Source organism: Cynara cardunculus (assembly GCF_001531365.2).
Source record: "Cynara cardunculus var. scolymus isolate 2C chromosome LG 17, CcrdV1, whole genome shotgun sequence".
Lineage (NCBI taxonomy): Eukaryota > Viridiplantae > Streptophyta > Magnoliopsida > Asterales > Asteraceae > Cynara > Cynara cardunculus.
Genome location: NC_037544.1, coordinates 31,390,536 through 31,409,154, shown reverse-complemented (window position 1 = coordinate 31,409,154; position 18,619 = coordinate 31,390,536). Strand labels below are relative to the sequence as shown.

Below are 18,619 nucleotides of genomic sequence, written 5' to 3'. Positions count from 1 at the left end.
ACACCCCTTAATCGATATTAAAAAAAAGATTATAAAAAAAATAATAATTCTAGCATGGATCGCCCCGGAGGGTGATGGAGGTGACGTGGATCGCCCCCATATGTCTGGATCGCCCCCTAAGGGCGATTTGGGTGGATATTTTGGCAATTTTGCTTAGAAATGGTTATTTTCTTAATGTAGAAGATATGAAATGGTTATTTTGGTGATTTTTCCAGAAAATTATGCTTTTTTTTAAGTATATAATGTTTATATACAGCAAATGCAACAAATAAACTCACATACCCTCCTAAAAATTATGCTTTTTGTTGATGTACATTAACAAGCAATAATATGAAAAATGTCATACCACATTGGGAGATGGTTTCTATGTGTATATGTATGTATTGATTTATATTTTTTTAAAAGAAAATGAGTAAAGTGACTAAAATGTCCAGACTTAACGGAGTTTATGCTAATGAAGTTAGGTCAAGAGACCTCAAAATAACAAAAATGAAATCATAGTTATTATCGCTGCAATTATTTCGATTGTAGGACTTGGTATCCAAATTTTCATATAACACACGGATGAAACTTGTAATTTAATTGACTCTTGATTTTAATTAATAATCTTCAAACTAAAAATTTAACCCATGGTATAATCATCATTTTTGTTAATGATGATCATGTGAGAAAGATAGTTAAGGTGAGAAACGTGAGAAGAGATCTAAACCCTTGATCATATTTAATCACGAACTCGTCTATGAATCATGCTTGATAGAGGGATTGATCCGGTACATCTCTCATCTTAATATGTGTCCAAGGATGTAGATCCCTACTTATGTTTCTCGCCTGAACCCAAATACCCAACTCTTTTATTAATTTACCTCAAGATTTTGATCTATTTTGATATAAATAACACTGATTTGTGTTTGGGATTGCTTATTTGAAACAACTTATATTTTTCTACAAAAATATTTATCAACTTATTATAAGTTTTAATAGTTTAACTTCTTCAAAAACTTCTTATCACCGGTTTAACACCGATATAAATTATTTATCCAAATACTTAAATATGCTTATTACCAATATATCACAAGAATAAATTGATAGGTGGTTTAATAAGCAATATCAAACACATCCTAATCAAATTAAACGGGGGGCTAATTTCATAAAAAGACAAAGTAGATAAAAGAGAGATAATCTCAATATATATATGTGTATATATTCACACACCGATTGTGAATTCTAAACGGGAACACCCATTGTTGGTTCTTCATCTACGATATTTGTAAAATCTGGCATTTGTTTCACTAGATCGATCGGATGAAACTTAATTTGGAAGGAGTTGGTGGTGGTTGCCGGATGTCGTTGATGCCTTCGCCGGAGACTTTGATGACTAACCATGGAGGAGTAGGAGATGGAGGAATCTTAGGAACCGTTGGGGCAACGAAGTTCATGAGGATCATAGAAGAAGATTGTAATTCGTCCGGCAGTTCGTCGATTGGCAACAATAGCGACGATGATGATGATCGCGAAGGGGATGCTGAGAGTCCTTATAGGTATGATCATCACAACAACAATAATAACAACAAAATCAACAATGGATCTCTCGATGATGCACTTCAAGCTCTGGAAGAAGCGCTGCCGATTAGGTTCGTTTTCATCTTCTCCTTCGTTAACTTATGTTTGTGAAAGGTCTGGAAATAATACTTGTGGTAGGATTGAAGGTGTTCTGCTTTGGTAAGATGTGTTGATAACAAATACGTGCTTAATTTTGTTTCTTCTGATTCAATTTCTACTAATCGTTTGCCATGATCAAGTTTATGTTATATGCATCTTAATCAACGATGATTCAATTTCTACTGCTTCGTTTGCCATGATCAAGTTTATGCCATATGCATCTTAATCAACGATGATTCTTGTGTAATTAATTCATAATATCCTTAGCAAATTTTGTAGCTATCGATCAGGGAATTATAGGCACAAATTAGTGTTTGCATCCACTTTTGTTTCTTCTAGTTAACCCTAGAATTTAGGAACGCATTTCATTGATCATCTCAATGGATAAGGATGAAAATTAGGAAAAGTTCGGGTGAATGAAAGGGATGTGCTGTCTTCCTACATTGGTATACTCTCTCATCCCAAATACCTGCAAACGATTTCAATTGGAATTTCTATATTTTTTTGATAAATCTTCAAACAGAACTCATATGATCAATACAAAAACAACATTTACATTTGTCGTAGTTCATAATTTCTTTTTCCTTTTTAAATTAATCTTACCCGAATAGTATTGCAATAGAACATTTTCCATAGTCCCACGTGAACATTTGGACCGCGTGGCACACCTAAAAACTATCCAATTATATTCAAACCATACGTGGATAGGTAATTTTGAACGTGGGATAAATCACAACCTAAAAATACTTATCCTTTTTTTCATAGAAATATATCGTCTTTATTTAAATATTATCTTAAAAACTTTATTATATATTATATTAAAAATAAAGCATCAACAATAAGACTAGCTATAGAGAGAACATGAGAAAGGGACATTGTGGGACTTGTATTATCCTGTTTTTGTTTATTATGCTTATAAAGTAAAAGATAAAGATAAAAGGATAAGATAAAGGGGACCAAAAGAAAGTAAAACAGCTATGTTTTGTGAGTGGTTTAATGTGAATAGGTGCAACTTTTCTGTGGGTAGGTTTAAATTACATCCATGAATCATATGTCCACATCATCAATCGATTTGCTGGTCCAATTTGAATCACAACTCTTAAGATGTGGTTCTCTAACTCTGACTATGGACTTAGTTACGTGAAGAGAACATAGGATGTAGACATTAGAATGATACCGAAATCACCCCTTGTACACCTGCTCTTTTAACTTGTACCTTGGTGGTTGGTTTGTAAAGATGATGAGGTTTCTGAACCCACAACGATACCATATCATAAGCCATTAATGGCACACGTGTTACTTGGTTAGTTATGAAATAATTGCTCACTTTCAAAAGTAAATATTTTCTTTCCTATTTTACTTTTTGTAGATGAAGAAAATTTCTTACTCGATTATTAAGGGTAAAATTGTCTTTGGTTGATTTAAAACTGTATGTCATTTTCATTGTGGACATTTATTTTGAGACGAATGAAGTATATATAGCTAAAGGAGATGTTTGGCAACCATAAGATACCTCATTGTTTAAATTTATTGAAAAATTCTCGTCTCGTTAGCAATATACTAACTTATATGATAGTACCGTTTCAATAAGCTTTATAGGGTTTTTCTAATTATGTTTTTCATATTTTTCCTATTAACTTTTTAAAATGTTATTTTAGTTCATTTTACATTGTCATCTAATTTATCAACAATTTTTTTTTTCAAACATGATTATTTATTAGCTAATAGCAACTTAGTAGCCAAGAGTAATCGTTAGCTTATTGGCCAACATTCTTTTGGTTGACATGCACATATATAGTAACAAAATTACAAAAACTAATGACATACACTTTTTTCAACAGACGGGGAATATCAACATTCTACAATGGGAAGTCAAGGTCATTCACATGTTTAGCCGATGTGTGGCCCTCATCACCACCATCAATTAAAGACATAGCAAAACCAGAGAATGCCTACACCAGAAAACGAAGAAATCTTCTAGCTTCGACTCTTTCATCTTCAAAGAACAAGAACCGAGCTTTCCAACTATCAAACATTAGCATAGGACGGATATCAAAGAAATCCAAAACCTTAACTTTGCAATTTGCATCAGAAAATGAGGATCACGACGTAAAAACACAACCTCAATTCAACAAAACATCATTGTTAAAGAAGCAAAATGTATCCTCCATGAGATCATTTTCATCAATGGTCAACTTGCATCCGTGTAGCTCTAGATTTGGCTTAAATTCCACCGAGATCAGAAATTGTTAAGAGTTACATTACACCACTATGTCCAACTGGTCCTTTTTTAAACGATCTTTTTTCTAATTTGTCCGTTACTCGCTTTTTAGTCCTTTGTAAGCCACCACTACTTTGAATGATTGATAAGATATAAAAGAAAAACCCTGAAAAGGGGTTATGCGTACATGTAGCATTTACGACCATATAAGCTAAAAGAAAAATACTAGTTTGTTTTATATGTCATCAAGACATCTTTCTTTTTGTCACTCTATTATCAAATACCATCCTATTTACAGAAAAAAAAAATACTTGATCAAAGTTTCTAAAAACTGATTAGTTCATCAATAATAATTAATAGAGTAAACTACAAATTTGGTTCATATAGTTTGTTGAAAATAACTTTTTTTTTTCATTTATGCAGTTTTGAAATTACAAGGTGGCCATCGTGGTTTCCAAAAATGTTCGGATTTGGTCTCTTCCTCTAAAGTTCGTTAAAAATTTCCGTTAAATAAAGGGTATTTTCATCATTTTATTAATTTTTTTTGTCTTTTACCCGATCAAAATTGATTTAATGATTTTGGCCTTTGTAATTTTTGATTGGATAAAAAATCGATAAAAAACTAAAATGTCTTTCACTTAATGGAATTTTTTAATATTTTGACTAGTTTTATGATACTTTAAACTTTTAGAAGGTGTTTTTTGTAATGACAATGTATCATATTGTTATAAATTAACCACCACCATTTGTCCTTGGTTAACATGAAGGACGTTGTTTTTTTTCTTTCAATTAACCTGAATATCCAACTCATTATGAAAGCCGATTAATTTCAATGCGACCATCCGTTTTATGGATAGTCCGGAGTTATCGGATTTGAACCTTCGTGGTCACAAGAGATTTTTTATTTCTCCTTGGATTTAAACTTGAGACCTAGAAGAATTTTTAACCTTTAGAATCCAAGCGATTATGAAGTCCATTGGAGTGTGTGAAAGAGTTTTTGGTTATGGATATAAAACTACAACCAATGAAGACTCGTATGTGGCTTCGTGTTTGTTGATGCTGACCAAAGCCATTACGAGCAGTTAGCTAAGTGAGGGCAAGAAGGTATGTGTTGAAGTAATAAGAAGAAAAATATTTTGGTCGAGAATTATAAGAATCAATTTCAATCGTAACTAAGATTAATCAATGCCGAGAGTTGGAAGGTAACATTTTATAATATATATATAGGGCCAATATCAAATGTAACCCTTGTTTTCGTGTTAACTTTGTTATCTAATTTTGGTCATCCAAATTTGTAATCAATGGCTGTAAATTAATCAATAAAAAGATTTAATTTTTAAAATTTTAATTTCAATTAAGACTAGTGAACAATGATGAAGGGGGTATTTTGGGAAGAAAAGTACAAAGAATAGGCGCTGGATTACCAAATCAACAGTTACAAAAATCCTTTACCAAAAAAACGTCGCTCATCACTTCTCATAACGGGGCTGAAAATCAGGTTCATCATCTTCACAAGAAAATGGCTGATTTTAGAGGATTTCCCGTTAATCAGCATCAAAGAAGAGGTATGTCAACAAAAATTAGGGTTTTATCATCGTTTGATTAGTATTATATTTCAATGACATCAAATCTTTATGCTTCAGTGAGGAAGAAAAGCGAAAGAATAATGATGAAAACCTACTTCTCAAACTTCAAGAACACCATCGACAACCCAATTGATGTCGATGCAGAGGCTGAGTTAGAACGAACAAATGCTGTACCAAGTAATGCACAAGGCTCGAGTAAAGGCAAAGGTTTGGAAATCCTAAATATGCTCAAGTTTGTTCACTACTGATTTTAAATTTATAGGGTGTTTTTTTCAAATTTTTTTACATATAGTGTGTAAGGGTCGATATRTGATCATATTTGGGGGCAAGTGCACGAAGATGCATACCCGATTATGATAAATAAWCAGGATAACAAGTTAAAATGTAGATAGTCTAATATCATGTGAACTAGATAACATGCACTGTTTCAAATATTTGGAATGATGTCTTTGTTAATGACTTGTGTGAACACATTAACATATGATATTAAACACCCAATTACATGCACAATTTGTAATTAATCACTCATACAAGAATGCACAATTGGTAATTAAGCAATCAGGTTTGTTAATATGTGTGCTCACCACAAGGTAAGTGTTTTATAAGGTTAACGTTGGTTCTTTTATGTTCATAGCTTGTTCACGTTGGTTCATCGTTGGCCCATGTATATGGTTAATTTGGGGGACGTATATGGATGTGAATATATGGGCCAAAAAATCCACACATAGTATCAAAATGCACATATTCTAATGCATGTTCATATCGTGTTCACATTTGTTCATTTCCAATGCACATATGAACAATTATGTTCATATCAAATGGTAGAAGCACAAATGTTCAATCAAGTAAGCAATTAGTCTTACATCAATGGGGACATGCCATTGGAAATCCGCGTGTGTGTCTGTGCTTAGATCAAAACAAATGCATCTTCGTAATATGACAACTTATATGTTGGTTCATGTACATTCAACCCGTACGTGTGCGTCAACTAATATTGTTAAGTTACGCAATTGATCATATGACACAATATGTGTTCGTAAGTTTGTCATTGGTCTCATGTATATAACATGTCCCCGATCCCTATTCAGATATAAGTGGTCATAGTGCTTCATATTTGTGATAGGAAACACAAAATTAAGTTGAATTGTAATAGTCGTATACGTTTTAAATGTAATGGTTTTAATTTATATCACTATCTACATGATGCAATAGTGTATGTGGTCAAATATGTATTATTGTCATTTTGGTCAAATATGTATTATGTTCATAGCTTGTTCACGTTGTTTCATCGTTGGCCCATGTATGAACACGTTGATAACGGATGCTACCTTAATTTGGGGGACGTCTATGGATGTAACTATGTGGGCCAAAAAATCCACACATAGTCCCAAAATGCACATATTATAATGCATGTTCGTATCGTGTTCATATTTGTTCATTTCCGTCCGCCATATGAACATTTATGTTCATATCAAATGGTAGAAGCACAAATGTTCAATCAAGTAAGCAATTAGTCTTACATCAATGGGGACATGCCATTGGAGATCCGTGTGTGTGTCTGTGGTTAGATCAAATCAAATGCACCCTTTCACTATGACAACTTATATGTTGGTTCATGTACATTCAAACCGTACGTGTTCACAACACACGGTAATTGTTTTATGATGTGTGTGCACAACACACAGTATCTGTTTTATTAGGTTAATGTTGTTTCATGGACAGATCATAGCTTGTTCACGTTGGCTCATCGTTGGCCCATGTATGCAAACGTTCATAACGATTGCTACCTTATTTTGGGGCGACGTCTATCGATGTGAATATATGGGTCAAAAAATTCCACACATAGTACCAAAATGCACATATTCTAATTTATGTTCCTATTGTCTTCACATTTGTTTGTGTTCGTTCAGTTCGTTTACAGCTCTAACAATTAGTATAGTTTAAAAGGAATGTTATTGTTGAGGTATTCCTAAAACAGGCTAACTAATACGAGTGTTGTAATCCTTTAAATGTAGCTCCATACCTTGCTGGTGCCTAACTAATCAGTAGGATGCATATGGGGTGCAGAATTGACAGTAATACTACTGCTGATCATGGAAATATGGACTGCCTTTCTGTTTTAAATGTGTCTAATATGAAACAGAAACACTATATTCTACTTATGTTTACACATCTTCATATTACAAAATCTTTTTTACCTTTCTGGGTTGATGTGTTAGTTTATGATCATGATGGAGTTATGCACACCCACATAAACAGAAAAATAAAAAAAATATATTGTTTCCATTTCATCTTATACACCATACTCACGTTGGTCCATTTATGTTCATATTTTGTTCATGTTGGTTCATTCTTTGGCCCATTTGATGTCGATGCAGAGGCTGAAGTAGAAAGAACAAATGGTGTACCAAGACCTGCACAAGGCTCGAGTAAAGACAAAGTTTTGGAAATCCTAAATACCCAGGAACCCACTGGTAAACTTTTCTAATGTTACAATTAATGAACCCTTTTCTTGTTGTTCGATTATTTAAAGTTTTTGTTAAACGATTTTATAACTAGGTTCATGTTTGTTCACAAACATGCATACCCGTTTATGGTAAAAAAGCAGGACACCAGGTTAACTGCTATGCACAATTTAAAAATTTTGCGGTTCTTTGGCCGCGTATGCATCAAGGGTCCCACTCACTTGATTATCATATGAACATTCAAACCGTACGTGTGCACAACACACGGTAATTGTTTTATAATGTGTGTGCACAACACACGGTAATTGTTTTATGAGGTTAATGTTGGTTCATGAACAGATCATAGCTTGTTCACGTTGGTTCATCGTTGGCCCATGTATGAAAACGTTCATAACGATTGCTACCTTATTTTGGGGCGACGTCTATCGATGTGAATATATGGGCCAAAAAAAATCCACACATAGTACCAAAATGCACATATTCTAATTTATGTTCCTATTGTCTTCACATTTGTTCATGTTCGTTCAGTTCGTTTATAGCGCTAACAATTAGTATAGTTTAAAAGGAATGTTATTGTTGAGGTATTCCTAAAACAAGCTAACTAATAGGAGTATTGTAATCCTTTATAATTGGCTCCATACCTTGCTGGGGCCTAACTAATCAGTAGGATGCATATAGGGTGCAGAATTGACAATAATACTACTGCTGATCAAGGAAATATGGACTGCCTTTCTGTTTTAAATGTGTCTAATATGAAACAGAAACACTATATTCTACTTATGTTTACACATCTTCATATTACTAAATCTTCTTTACCTTTCTGAGTTGATGTGATAGTTTATGATCATGATGGAGTTACGCACACACACATAAACAGAAAAAGAAAAAAAATATGCTGTTTCCATTTCATCTTTTACACCATACTCATGTTGGTCCATTTATGTTCATACATTGTTCAAGTTGGTTCATTCTTTTGCCCATTTTGATGTCTTAGCAGAGGCTGAGGTAGAAAGAACAAATGGTGTACCAAGACCTGCACAAGGCTCGAGTAAAGGCAAAGGTTTGGAAATCCTAAATACCCAGAAACCCACTGGTAAACTTTTCTAATGTTACAATTAATGAACCCTTTTTTTGTTGTTCGAATATTTAAAGTGTTTGTTAAACGATTTTATAACTAGGTTCAAGTTTGTTCACTACTGATTTTAAGTTTATATGGTGTTTTTTTTACAATTTTTTACATATAGTGTGTAAGGATCGATATGTGATCATATTTGGGGGCAAATGCACAAACATGCATACCCGATTATGTCAAAAATCAAGACAACAGGTTACCTGGTAAAATGTACATACTCCAATCTCATGTGAAGTCGATAACATTTACAATTTAAAAATTTTACGGTTATTTGGCCGCGTATGCATCAAGGGTCCCCCTCACTTGATTAGCATATGAACATACAAACCGTACGTGTGCACAACACACAGTAATTGTTTTATAATGTGTGTGCACAACACACGGTAATTGTTTTATGAGGTTAATGTTGGTGCATGAACAGATCATAGCTTATTCATACATTGTTCAAGTTGGTTCATTCTTTTGGCCCATTTGATGTCGATGCAGAGGCTAAGGTAGAACGAACAACTGGTGTACCAAGTATTGCACAAGGCTCGAGTAAAGGCAAAGTTTTGGAAATCCTARATACMCWGGAACCCACTGGTAAACTTTTCTAATGTTACAATTAATCAACCCTTTTCTTGTTGTTCGATTATTTAAAGTGTTTGATAAACGATTTTATAACTAGGTTCAATTTTGTTCACTACTGATTTTAAGTTTATATGGTGTTTGTTTTTTACAATTTTTTTACATATAGTGTGTAAGGACCGATATGTGATTATATCTGGGGGCAAATGCACAAACATGCATACTCGGTTTGTTATTATAAATGACAATGTTGGTCCTTACACAATAATTTCTTTTGTTTTCAGTTGTTAATGTACATTAAACCCGTATGTGTGCGTGAATTAATGTTTTTAAGTTACACAATTGTTCACATGACACAATATGTTTTCGTAAGTTTGTCATTGGTTTCACATGTATAACATGTCCCCGATCCTTATTCACATATATGTTATCAGAGTGCTTCATCTTGGTGATAGGTGATACAAAATTAAGATGAAKTGTAATACTCGTCTACSTTTTAAATGTAAAGGCTTTTAATTTATATAACTATCTACATGATGCATTAATTTATGTGTACAATTATTTTACATCACATTCATGTTCACACCGGTTTACATTCAKGTACAGTTTGAAATACCAACGTCTTTWTACGGCTTGTTAATATGTGTGGGTAAATGTGTGAATATGCGTTAATTTTTGTTCATATTGTTGGACATATGTTTGAAAGATACGAACATAAATGAATTTTTAAGATATGAACATAAATGAACCAACGTGAACAAGAAATCATAAACCAAATAAACCNTGGACATATGTTTGAAAGATACGAACATAAATGAATTTTTAAGATATGAACATAAATGAACCAACGTGAACAAGAAATCATAAACCAAATAAACCTAGTATATCCAACCCGGAGAGGTGAAATGAGGTATGAGGGGGTGGGGTGTACGCAGATCTCACCTCTATCTGAAAAGGTACAGCAGTTCCCGTGAAGCCCGTGGTCCCTGGCTTGTGCAAAGTGTGCAAAAAGAAAGAATAAAACTTGCTCAAACCAAATTAATGAGAAGGAACATAACAAGAACTTCCAAAATAAGAAAGGCAGAACTAAAATGTGACAACACTTTAGGAGTAAATCAATAAAATAAAATATGAGCAATTGTAATATCACAAGCAGGTAGCAAAATACCTTGTCATGAATTCCCCTCAAAAGCCTATGAGCCGCCTGGCCTGTAGTTGAATCAGCTTCCTTATATTCTTCAATTCTCAGCTGAAATCCAACATAGCACACCTTTAGAATCAGACAACAAGATATAAAAGAAATTTGCCAAAAAAATAGGTTTATTTCATCCACTCCATCATTGCCAGTCCTTCTAGTCGTAGAGTTAGTATAGTATGCTCCATTAGAACACCCATATGTAACAGCAGAGCTCTGAAAGGTGAAGCTATGAGCTTGTGGAAGTGAGCGTCGGTTATTAATCATACCAAACTCATCCCCAAATTGTGTTTGCCTTCGCACTCTAACTGCAACAAGGAAACTGGTATTCGTTAGCATCATTGTTAAGTACATCAAACTTTGCTCACAGATCAGCACCCCACAACAAATATAATTGCATTTGCAGCTTTTGCCTAAAGCATGCAACACAACAATGTTATCTCGCATTGAAACCTTAGATCAATGGTAAGAACACTCCTTTGTGGTTAGAAGGTAAGGAATCCGATACACAAAATAGAATTTAAAAGAAATGATACATCTTTGGCTTTGGCCCACCATCATTTTTTCTAAATAATAATAATGTCTCAGTTTGTACCCGACTYAAGATACRTCACCTATCTCTTCCATTCCCACACTATCTGTCATCATCATCATATACTTATTTTTGCAAATTTCATGTTCATCTCTACTCTTATTTATCTTGAACAACATAATCTTCAAACACAATAGCTTCCACAAAATGCCATATGCAGGGAAATACTATGCGAATAATGCCATCAACATTTAACTTCTTTTTTAAGGCAAATGCAACTAATAAACTCACTCACCCTCCTCGCATTTGGTGATGTTTAAACTATTGACCTCCTAGGGAGGCCAAAGTCTCAGATACATTGGTGGTGTTTGGCCCATTCTCTAGGTGGTAGTGACTTGGAGGTCATTGTTTCACATTCCTCTTGCAATTACTTTCTCAAAAGAAAGAAAYTTATTACGCCAATAACAATTCAATCAGGTCCAAAGTTGTTCAAGTTTCATCCAAATTAGTGAACCCCACCTTATTGTTGAGGTCCACGACAAAATTTGTATCATCAATAATTTGCACAAAGTTTTAGATATTAGATAAATTGATAGGTTTATGATATAAGAGTAAAATAGGAACTCTGATATAGTGTTTTTGTGCTATCAATATATGTTTATATAGAGATTATATAACAAAAAACATGTGTCAACACATGCTTATAATTTTGTTTTGGTGATTGTTGCTTTCCTCTTTCTTTATGCATTGGTTATTTAAAACTTCTCTTGTTGTCTAGAGGTTTGGTAAATCTAATCCCTTTCGTTAGGTGCATATTGACTTGCCCATCTAGCATTAACAACAACTCAATGGTTGACCTCATATGCTAAATGACATGAAGATGTCGAGTTCTAATGGGCTCATCTTGGCTTTCAACATGGGGAAGCACGTGTCAACCCACAGAAACATTTTAAGATATGAACATAAATGAACCAACGTGAACAAGATATGAACAAAAATGTAGTTGAAGATATTAACATTAATGACCCAACGTGAACAAGATTGAACATAAATGAACCAATGTGAACAAGATATGACTTTTTACAAGGACATATCGGTCATTTTGCTCCATTTTTCAACCTCTGGCTTCTTCGTTGTTATCTTCAAACTGATCAACCCAAAATCATCGTAATCTTATTAGAAGAATTTTCGCATCTTATGCTTTCTGAAGAAAACAAAGACCTGAAAAAGTTAAATACCACCGTCTTCAGTTTTATAAACTTGAGGCCAACGTGCCCATTCACCGGTAGGTTTATTCATTGGTTGACATTGTTTTGATGTGTGAGGAACCGAACCAAGGTGAACATAAATGAATGTTTACGTATCACAAAATTGAATCACTGATTTTAAGTTTGTAGGTTGTTTTTTTTTCCAGTTTTTTACATATAGTGTGTAAGGATCGATATGTGATCATATCTGGGGGCAAATGCACAAACATGCATACACGGTGTGTTATTATAAATAACAATGTTGGTCCTTACAAAATATTTTCAGTTATTCATGTACATTCAAACCGTAAGTGTGCGTGAATTAATGTTTTTAAGTTACCCAATTGTTCATATGACACCATATGTGTTTGTATTTTTGTCATTGGTTTCACATGTATAGCATGTCCCCGATCCTTATTCACATATATGTTGTGACTAAGTGTTTAATAAGGTTAACAGCTTCTACCTTAGTTTGGCAGGACGCCAACGGATGTGAATAAATGGTCAAAAAAATGCACACCTAGTACACAAATGCCCATATTGCCATTTATGTTCATGACGTGTTCACATGCGTACATCATTAGCCGATATATGAACGATTTATGTTGATATCAAATGCTATAAGCAGAAATGTTCAATCAATTAAGCATTTAATTTTAAATCGATGGGACCCTACTTACAATGTGTATAATGAACAGATGCATATTATTTGATCTAATCACACACACACACACATCTTAATGGCATGGTTTTTCTTGCTGGATTGTTATTGCCAACATGCAAGTTGTCTGAATCGTATAAATGGTACTCTCACATAATATCAACATATTTCCTGGCCAACTTCAATAACTTGATTCATCTAATCCAAGTAACTCAGCAACAAGATGTTGGCAAATATGGTTAGCCATGAACATCAAATGGCATGTGCACAACACACACACACACACACACACACATAGAATGGTGATGTCCTTCTGGTCTGCTGCTGTTTTTGGGTATGCTTCAGTTTGGTTTACAAGTTTGGTTAAGTATATAAATTGGTTAAGTATATAAAGGCCTTCCTCGACTGCCTTTTTGTTCACGCTGCTTCTAATATGAACCAAGAACACTATATTCTTTATATGTTTACATTGATTCATATTACAAAATCCTTTTTAACTTTTTGAGTTGATGTGTAGGGTATGATCATGATGGATTTGTGCACACACACATAGACAGAAACAGAAACATAAATCATATATGCTGTTTCCATGTCATCTAATACACCTTGTTCCCAATGGATATTTTATATATATATATATATATATCTTGTTCAAGTTGGGTCATTTTTGGACCATATATGAACACAATTTATTTGCGTCTACCTTAATTTTGCGGGACGTCAACGGATGTGAATATAAGTGCCAAAAAACGCACACGTAGTACCAAACTGCACAACTGTTAATTTGTGTTCACACTTTGATAATGTAAACCAACTTGAACGTGTGTGCGAACCTATGTTCTTACATTACATAAGGGTTGATATAGGCATATTTCTGTTCGTAGAATAACAACGGTTATATGCAACACGAGTTATGTATTAAATTGTGGGCTGGAGGTGCATATATACTTTATTGTCTTCATACACGTTCATGTTTGATTTTAAACCCTTGTGGTTAGCGATATGAAACCTTGTGGTTATTGATGCAGATTTAAAAGTCACCAAACCAATCGTTCAACAAACTAGTAAGCAAGCTGCACGAGTTGGAAAGGTGCCGGAACGGTCGGGCAATCAAGTATACAAAGTACCATTACCGCAAGGTAATACATATCCTTAAATAACTTCTTCAAAAGTTTGATGATGTTTGATATTTCATAGGTCTTTCCGCCACTCACCTCAAGACCTAAATTCGAACCGTCCCTTAATATGCATTATATTCAAAAATGTTTGTAGATGTTCATTTGCAATTCCTTGAAGGTTAAAAGTTCCCGTTTTTGTAATTTCTTTAATTCTATATTTTTTTATAATTAATTGAAGTATAAAAACGACATAACTTATTTTTGGTTTAATAAAATAATTTTTTAAAATAATAATTAAGTATTCTGTTAAAAATCAATGATTATCTTTGATTATATTTTAATTTTTTTATATTTGAAATGATGTTCACAATGTATTTGATTATATTTATATGCAGTTTGGTTACATGAATTCAAACATGCAGTTTTAATACGATGTACTCATGTACATTTTACTTGTAATCTTGAGTTTTAAGTAACTCCGCAACAAGATGTTGGCAAATATGATTAGCCATGAACAGCGAATGTGCACACACACACACACACATAGAATGGTGACATCCTTATGGTCTACTGCTATTTTTTGGTCTGATTTAGTTTGGTTTACAAGTTTGGTTAAGTATATAAAGGYCATCATCGAATGCATTTATGTTCACGYTGCTTCTAATATGAACCAATAACACTATATTCTTTATATGTTTACATTGATTCATATTACCAAATCCTCTTTAGTTTTTTGAGTTGATGTGTAGGGTATGCTCATGATGCATTTATGCACACACACATACACAGAAACAGTGATGTGTAGGGTATGCTCATGATGCATTTATGCACACACACATACACAGAAACAGAAATAAAATATGTTGTTTCCATTTCATCTTATACACCTTGTTCACAATGGATAATTAATGTTCATAACTTGTTCAAGTTGGGTCATTTTTGGAAACATGGAAAGATTGTGTTGAAGTTTAAACTGATTACGCACTTCAACTGTTTTGGTCAACTAATTTATACAGCGAACACAAACTATATATTGTTTATATATAATTATTTGAGTATGTATAACGTAATAAAATATTTACACCTAACAAAAGCGCACATTGAAAATATGATGGTCTATGATATCATGGAGTTAATTTTTAACGTAGTTTGGTAATGAATGCAGCTTTGGATCCGGAAATGGTTTCGGGCGATAATGTCCGAAATCAAGTTAAGTCGCCGAATGAGATAATGCATGCGCCACGAAAGGTGAACATTGAACAAGGTAAGGAAGGCACGGTAGAACATAATGATGTGAAAGGGTACTCTTTAGCAATTAGAACCAGGACATCTCCAAAGGCATTGTGGGAGACGGTTAAAGCATTAAACATTAACCAAAGGGCAGCAATCAAGGAGATGGGATTTGATGCGTTGATGGACATGACTTTAGACGGCATTCCGTCTAAATTAGTTCATTATGTCGTGGATTTGTTAGACACATCGACTATGACAATACAACTGAGAGATGGACAAATACCAGTTACGGTCAAGTCGATACATGATGTTCTGAGGCTGCCAACAGGAGGATTAGACTTGAACCTGATTGAACCATCCAAATGCAATAATGTGGTTGTTTCAGCATGGCGCAAACAATTCAGTAAAGATCGGATGAGGCCAAAGGATGTGATGAATTTTATTCAGAAATCAAATGACGCGAGTGTGATGTTCAGGCTGAGTTTCTTGGTCATCATTGTGAACACGCTTGCAGAATGCAGCAAAGTCGGTGTTTGCAATTTGGGGTTCCTCAACCCCGTTCATAGCTTAGACATGATCCTAAGAATTGACTGGTGCAAGTACGTGTATGATTGCATAGGTACGAGCAAGCTGTGTTGGAAAAGAGACAGTTTTCTGTCATTTTACGCAGGCCCTCTAACATGTTTAACGGTAAGAACGTTGATCCTTGACAATATATAAATAAACAGTTGTTTGTTATTATTCATTCAATTGCTATGTTTACTTTCTGCAGATGTTATATGTTCAAGCAACAACATGTGACGACATTCAGAACCAACATCAAGCATATCCATTGAGAACTTGGATATTGGATTTACTGAGGAGAAGACAAGACTTGGAGCTTAGTAGAGGGGGGTTTGGATACACAAAATTGACATGTACTAAACCCGTTAAGCGAGGAGCGTATGATCAAACAATTGTAGATCATCACACAGCAGACGATAGATTTGCTAGAAGCAGAAAATCAGAATGTGACTAAAGAGGTAACTTAAATAAATTGATTCAATGTTTGTGCTATTTTTTACGCATGTTCTTCTGCTTTCATATTGTGCATAATGTCTTATGGTCAGCTGCTGTTTTTGGCCCATCTATGATCACATAGTAGCAGCTGATTCGTTAATTTTTTGGTGCGTAGATTTGTGTTTCGATATGGGCCCATGTATGAACATATATTTAAGTAATGTACATACATTACAAAAAATTATAAAGATGTTCACGGTGGTTCATTCATGGTCCATGTATGCACACAGATTAACGGATGACAATGTTTTCTTTTGGGGGGTCAAAATATGTGTATGAATATGTGAACCTTTGTCAATACGCTCTGTAAATGTGTGTTCACAATCAGCGTAAGGAATCACAATTCGAGTTTTATGCAACTCTCTGCCTTCCTTCAGCATTTCCACTTCACATACAGATGTGTCTTTTTTTATCGTCAAACACACAAGATTGACTTAATTATATTTGCTGTTTGCACATACCACATTGTTACGTATTTTTCTTGCTTTATAATTTGTGCATGGGTTTGTAGGAATGCATCAAAATGATGGGTGAGCGAATCGCGGATCTCCGTTCTTCAAGGACGGAAACAGACATGTTGCTGCAAGCATATGTCGAATGTTTTTCCGGTGACAAATGTTTCGACCAATTCAAATAAGAACTGGCAAGAATGTTCAAAGACAGCATATGGGAGACCCGACAGGATGAAGGTCAACATAGTGACAAAGGATTGGCGGTTGTTGATGTAACTCCTCCTAAGATGACAACCACATCCGATCCTGTGATGTTATCACCGTTATCACAATTTTGGACAAGCCCCACCGTGATTGCGATGGTTGACCGAGCATCAAACGAGAGAGCTGCTATCACAGCAAAAGGAGTAGGATGTATCACAGACCCGAAGCTGTTGGAAAAAGGTGAAGATGACATCGTTAGAAGCACAATTGGAGAGTGTGGGGAGGGTTCGAAGTAGAGGCATAGATGAATGTGAAAATCGAGCAAGTAAACTACGTAGACGTTCACAAACAGGTACTTGATATGCAGGTTTTTTCGTATGTTAATAACTTCACATCGTTCCATTGTTTATCACATAAATAACAAAGTTTTTCACATAATGATCATCACTATGTCGTATTAGAACACCGTGTTGACGTTGGTTTATGGTTGGACAAGATATCAACACAAACTAACAGCTGCTACCTTAATTTTGTGGGGCGTCTGTTGATGTGAATATATGGGCCAAAAGGAATGTTTACACGGCTTCATAATAACAATTCTTTTTTAATTTATTGAGTTTATGTGGTAGGTATGATCATGATGGATTTATGCATACATATTGACGTTGGTCCAGCCATATATGAACACAAATTTACAACTTCCACCATAATTTGGTTGGGCGTATATGGCTGTGTATATGGGCAAAAGAATGCACATTTAGTACATACATGAACAACTATTAATATATGTTATTGTCTTGTCCACGATGCTGATTTATGAGAAGGTGCATATGATGTGATCTAAGCGCACACACACACACACACTAATGTTTCACACACAAAGAAAGGGTGCACCTATACACCAAAGTGTTTCACACCCCGTTCATCACTACATCATATAAGAACGTCGTAGTGATATATCAAACAAATAACACTTATAAACAACATTTTGCATGCGCGTACACAAGTACGTATACGAACAGACATGCACATATAGTTTATGCACTGGCTACCATCATTCGTGTAACAACGTCCAAGAAATTGATTCGTATGCAGGTATCGATGCACCAGCTTTCGATTTGGGAATAAGTCCATCTAAGGAAGAGGTCATTGCTTGTGCTGGTAGTTCGAAAGCAATAGGTGGACACAAAAACGTCATATCTACAATGCCAAAAAGAGACCCGAAACTGAGCTTTAAACTACGTTCACCATATGTTACGCGTGCGGTTACGTTCGAGGTGAGTAGTGA

The 18,619-nt window shown here is 34.5% G+C and overlaps 1 protein-coding gene across 1 annotated transcript; it reads left to right on the top strand.

The window, feature by feature from the left end:
- Window positions 1–1,217: 1,217 nt before the first annotated feature.
- Window positions 1,218–3,969, top strand: LOC112500565 (uncharacterized protein DDB_G0287625). The gene is made up of 2 exons (XM_025104069.1): window positions 1,218–1,631; window positions 3,501–3,969. Exons 1-2 carry the CDS (start codon window positions 1,303–1,305, stop codon window positions 3,910–3,912), a joined length of 741 nt encoding a protein of 246 aa, XP_024959837.1. The 5' UTR covers window positions 1,218–1,302; the 3' UTR covers window positions 3,913–3,969.
- The last annotated feature ends 14,650 nt before the right edge of the window (window positions 3,970–18,619 follow it).

Bases quoted from the DNA above. Each gene is read 5' to 3' on its own strand.
- LOC112500565 (XM_025104069.1), top strand. From the start codon at position 1,303: ATGAAACTTAATTTGGAAGGAGTTGGTGGTGGTTGCCGGATGTCGTTG. The intron at 1,632-3,500 runs GTTCGTTTTCAT...TTTTTTCAACAG, and splicing joins GAAGAAGCGCTGCCGATTAG to ACGGGGAATATCAACATTCT.